Genomic DNA, 5,843 nt, shown 5'->3' on the forward strand with positions numbered 1-5,843 from the left:
ATTAGGAAGCTCATGAGACAATACATTCAATACCTGGACCAGGATTATGAACTGACTACAGGGCTTCCAGCATTAAAATTTGCCAAGCATAAAATTCATTCAGAATTTTGTGCAAAACTTTAAGACACCATAGACAGTTTAATTCTTGAGGACTAAGATAAGTCAGGCACTTCCATAACACTAGTCTTTTTGTTTGGAAATGTGAAGATCCTCCAGTGTACAGAACACTGAGGCATAACCCATGCTGAAGAGTGAATGTGGGCAGCTCTCCAGGGTGCCTAGACTCTTCAGAAAACTACAAGAAGGCCCCCTACCATGTTGTCAAAACAGCTACTCTATTGGTGACAATGTATCCCAAAGAGAAGCAAACTGGCAGGTATAAGACTATTTTCTGAATGCCAATACTGTACTCAGAAAAGAAGCCACATAAATATGTTGAAAATAAAAAGCCAAAGGTAGAGAGACCTGGGAAAACCACCTAGGAGACATGGCTCTACAAGCCTCACCATGACCACCTTTCTAGAATATCTCTGTTCATAAGCCCTATGATGAGAGCAGTGCAGGGGATCAAGAGAGTCACATGCTTCCAAGAGTTGTACTGGTTGCTGAAAAGCTCGTGGATAAGCAATGTCCCAGAGACACATCCAGGATTTGGTAGATATAAACCACCAGACCACTCACTATCCTGTCACATTGGAGACAAGCTTGACAGCAGAGCCGGGACTCAAGGAGAATATAGGGAATCTTAATGAAAAGGATGGAGACTGAAAGACCAAATGGATACATGGTTGGCTGACAGGGAGATAGGATGTAGATACAAGAAGGACATAGGAACATAATGGCGGCTTGATGAAGGGAAGGCAGCATGGATATGGTCTCCATCCAGTGGGAGCTTTGCTGGCTGGTTCTTGACATGAGTCCCTATCTCATTTCCTCAGACAGGATGGATGCATGGCATTCAGCAACAAATCAGGGGAAGATGTTACTTACAAATAGAGACCTGGTGGGTGCATACTGAACAGAAATAGACTGAGGGTACCATTCTGTAATGCCCTGTTTATACACCAAAGGCAAGTCTGTGTGGACAGGAGAGACTTCAGGTTGTCATGCAAGAGCAGTAGTATTCTGGGAAAGGGGGATGACAGGATAGGGTGGGGGCTGGAGGAGAGAAGGAAGTTCCAGTTCTTAAATACTAGGAAGCAAGAATAATTTGGTCCCTGTCCTTTAGTGAAGAAACCATATGCTCATTTTCTGTTCTACATCCACCTTCTCCAAAACCTTAACAAATTCCGTAAAGGATATGGCACTATCCCCATCCTGGTCAGCCTCCTGAATGGTCCTGTCTGTAATGCTGCCCAGCTGCTCATCTGAGATGTTCTCTCCAACCATCATTCGTAGTACCTGTAGCAGCTCATCACAGGAGATCGTGTCATCTTTATCCAAATCATATAGCCTGAAAGCAAAGCGCAGTTTGTTGCTTCGGCTGTTGAGTGGTTCAGGTCCATTCACATCTTTGCGCTTTTCGTTATCCTCAATGGGTTGGAAATGAACCAATGTTCTCATGAATCCTCGGAAGTTTACCTGGTCCTCTCCCTCTGAAAAGAAGGCATTGATGATCCGGTCCCCCAGTGGGTTGATGGCAAGCTCTGGGATCCTCTGGAAATCTTCCCGGCTGAGAGTCCCATTCTCCCCTTTGTCCAGGCTGGTGAACCGGCTGTACAGGGGTATGATCTGACTGTGAGAAAAGCCAGTCTCCTTCTTGATCTCCTCGAGCTCTTTGTCCTGAAGTAATGTGGAGGCCCAAGACCCTATCACCGCGGTGGGAGCGGTGCCAGAAGTGGCGGTGCCAGAAGCTAGGCGGCAAGAGGGAAGGAGAGATGGGAAGGGCCAGGGGTCAAGAAGGGAGAGGGCACTGTTTCTCTTTCGGCCTAGGGAGGGAAACCAGGCTATATATTACATTTTTAAATGAGCTATATAAACACAATACCTCAACAAGAGGAGAAATATACATATAACAAAATAGATCTTAAATTTGTATCAATAAGCCAAAATCTGTATCAGTGTATTCATTTCTATATCATTCCCTCTCCCCCCTTCTTCAGAAAGAGATTGGTTGTGATCCTTAAGCATTTATAACCAACCCCATTTAAATTAAAACAAACATTTATAAACAATATTTGGGATTTTGGGCATCGTTCCCTCCAAACTACTTCCTGCTGTTAGTGGGCATTGTGAATCATGAGAAAACAGAAACCTGTTCAAATCTTGACTGTAGTAGTCTGAAGCTGCATTGTTCCAGGTGTTTTCAATGTTGGATCACCTGGCCATTGCTTCAGGGGGGTCTTGCTTCAAACCATATTAATCTGGAGGGAATACACAGCTTTTCACAAAATTCAAAGATAACACAATAACATACAGTATCCAGACTCTCTGTGTATTTTTCATCTTTATGTGGCTTATTTATTTATTTATTTATTTATTTATTTATTATAACTCTATTTCTTTTTCTTTTTTTTATGAGACAGGGTTTCTCTGTGAACTTTTGCCTATCCTGGAATTCACTGTGAACACCAGGCTGGCCTTGAAATCACAGAAATCTGCTTGCCTCTGCCTCCTTCAGCAAATCCTACCAGTGGGTACCACTACAACCGGCTTATCTATTTCTTTTTAACCATTTATCCTTTTTCTTTTATCTACCAAGCTTACATATATATTTAAACACACTGTAAACTCTTTAGAGATTTTACTTTTTCTCTCTGAATCTGTCTTTAGTGCATATCTATATCTTTTTCTGGCCATGAGTCTTATTCTGCTAAACAGAATTCTGCCGGCTTTCCAACATGGCAGGTGTAAGTTTATTGCCAGCACTGGGAGCTGTGCTCAGTGCCTTGATTCTTAAACCTTTATGAGTAAAAGCTAAATCTGCATGCCACATGGTGGTCATTGCTGCTGCCAGCTTCTCATACACACCATTTTTGTTTGGCAGTTAAAAGAGCCCCTTAAAAGAGCCCTGTGGTTTTGCCACTTATGTGAATCAGGAAGCAGCTCTTAAAGGAACTGCACATGAGCCTTTAAGTGCCTGGGAAATAGAGCTCACCTGAGAATATGCTGTTACCAAGAAGCTGTGCTTGCTTCTGTTGTTTTGTTTTTAAAAACCCTTTTTAAGTTTTTGCCAGGTTTACATGAAAATTCATGCCACACATTGCTTGTGCCATTTTGTTACAGACACTGTTTCCCACCGGTCTGGTCCCACAGCCATGTCAGTCCCAAATGAATACACAAATGCTATATTAATTATAAAGTTGTTGGCCTTGGCTTGGGCTTCTTATTGGTTAGCTCTGTCTTAATTTTTAACCCATTTCTATTAATCTAAGTTTTTCCACATGGTCTTATCTTACAGGAGAAAGAGTCCTACATGGTGACTGCTTCCACCTATATTTCCCAGAATCCTCCTCATCCCCTAGTCCCATCTATCTTGCTACCTTATTGCCCAACAGTGTTTTATTCATCAACCAATAAGATAAACATATACAGAAGACCATTTCCCATCACTGAAGATACCCTCAAATGGCAGAAACCGAAGAAACAGCTTTCAGGCAGATTAAATTATTCTTCTTCAGCATGCCATTCCTGGATATTAATAAGCATTTCCTCTTGCATGTGGACAAAAGAAAAGGACTTGCCAAGGGAGTGCTAACACAAAGACTGGGTCCATGACCATGGCCCTGGTGGCTTCCCTATAAAACAAAAAACAAAACAAAACAAAACTAGACCCAGTATCTGCAGAGTGGTCTGCTTGTCTGAGAATTATTGCCACAATTACATTACTGACAAAAGACTCACATAAATTAACTTTGGGACAGAACTTAAACATCACTGCCCCCATGCTATAGAGAGTTTACTCAAAATCCTACCTGATTGGAGAATGACAAATGCTTAATTGACCCAATATCAGGCTCTCTCCTAAATCAACCAAAGGTCACGTCTGCCCGGTTTACTGCTCTCAACCCAGCAACCTTGCTTCTAGACCTCACAGGGGAACCTATCCATAACTGTTTAGAGATCATGTCCCATTTCCAAGGGCTAAGGCTCTGAGAGAATTGACATTGCTAGAAAAGAAGTTACAGGATGCACATGTGGATCATTTGGATCCATAGCTTGATGGCATGCTGGTTATTTTACCTTCTACACATTCTCCTACAGTAATTCTTATGCAGAGAGAAGATACTATTTTAGAATGGATTTTTTTTACCACACAAACAGTAAGAAATTAAAGACCTATGTAATAAAAGGTTTCTGAGTTGATTCTGAAAGGAAAATTAAGACTTTGTCAAGTAGTAGGAATAGACCCAGCAGAAATTGCAGTACCTTTTACTAATGCTGGAATTTTCTTGGACCATTTAAGTCTTTATTATATTGTAAGGTCTGATATAAATTATTTAGTTCCTGAGTTGTTAATCTAATTGTGGGCTTTGACCAATTAATATCTCCCAGCAACTTTTGAAAATCATTGATGGTTTTAATTCATCTCTCCTGATTTGTACTTTCCATGATTGATTTTCTATAAACTTATATCCTAAGTAATTAATAGAATATCATTTTTGTACTTTTCCAGGAGCAGTTTGTAATTCCCAACAAGACAAAATTCTCTTTAATTCATCAAACATTTCTAATGTATCTGCATCTGAAACAGCCAGTAAGATATCATCCACATCATGGTAAATTATAGATTGAAGAAACTTTTTACGAATTATTTCTCATGACTGCTGTATAAACTATTGACACAAAATGGGGCTGTTTAACATTTCTTGTGGAAGAATTTCCAATTATATCTTTTAATGGGCTGGGATTAAGAGCAGGCATTGTGAAGGCAAATTTTTCTTTATCCTGTTCTTGTAAAGATATAGTAAAAAAAACAGTCTTTTAAGTCAGTAACTATAATAGACTATCTTTTATGAAATAAAGAATGCAAGGGAATCCCAGGCTGTAAAGAGCTCATTGATGGAATGAATGAATGACATTATTTATAGCTCTTAAATCTGTTAGCATTTGCAATGCAAATAAATAAAAGACCCAGAGACTGATATTGGGGTTCAAGCTTCCAGCTGAATATCAGAAAAGTAAAGCACCTGGCCACTAGTTTCTTACCTCTACCCTGGGCTGAATGGGCTGATTCTGTCTCCGAGCTCCCACCAAGCCTCAGACTGTTAGCTCTCCACAGCATGGCTGAAGGAGAGCTCTCTGAGACCTTGCTTTTGTCCTATACACTTCCTTAATGTTGGGATTAAATGTGTGAGATTAAAATTCTTTTTTAGACTGATTCACTCTTTAGTGAGTTTCTCTTCTGAGTCTGGTAAACAATAAAAACTATAACTGTACTATCTATTTTCAACTCCCTCAGTGACCTGAGAAGGAAATAATATTAATCTAGTAAACATGAAGTGCAATCAAATGACTTCAAAAAATATGAGAAATGACAAAAATAGCTGGCTGCCTAGACAGTCACCCAGTGTTCCTCTGCAACATTGGGGCATCCATCTTTGGCTCATAGGCCTAGCATCTCTGACAGACTTTTCTGTGAAGCAAGATTTTCTGAAGGGCAGTCCTGCCTTGTCTTGGCAAGGTTTTGCAGTCACTCTGTTTTGTGTCCAGTTTGTCCATTTTGGACAGCAAACTGTCAACAGTCAATGTAAGGGCACTTTCTTACCCAGTGGTTTACTTTTGTTAGAAAGAAAGTAAACTCCATGTGAGGTTCTTTGTTGCCCATCATCTTCTCTTAGGTAGATTGGTGCTACCAAGAGCAGACATGTCTCATCGTCATTGAAAAGTACCTATGTTATTAA

At 40.3% G+C, this 5,843-nt stretch overlaps 1 protein-coding gene across 1 annotated transcript; it reads right to left on the bottom strand.

Annotated features, from left to right (window-relative positions):
* Positions 1-1,154: 1,154 nt before the first annotated feature.
* Positions 1,155-5,224, bottom strand: LOC100773132 (calcineurin B homologous protein 1-like). The gene is made up of 2 exons (XM_035453020.1): positions 5,149-5,224; positions 1,155-1,928 (listed from the first exon to the last, which is right to left on the bottom strand). Exons 1-2 carry the CDS (start codon positions 5,222-5,224, stop codon positions 1,225-1,227), a joined length of 780 nt encoding a protein of 259 aa, XP_035308911.1. The 3' UTR covers positions 1,155-1,224.
* Between the last annotated feature and the right edge of the window lie 619 nt (positions 5,225-5,843).

The sequence above is a fragment of the Cricetulus griseus genome (genome assembly GCF_003668045.3).
Source record: "Cricetulus griseus strain 17A/GY chromosome 1 unlocalized genomic scaffold, alternate assembly CriGri-PICRH-1.0 chr1_1, whole genome shotgun sequence".
Lineage (NCBI taxonomy): Eukaryota > Metazoa > Chordata > Mammalia > Rodentia > Cricetidae > Cricetulus > Cricetulus griseus.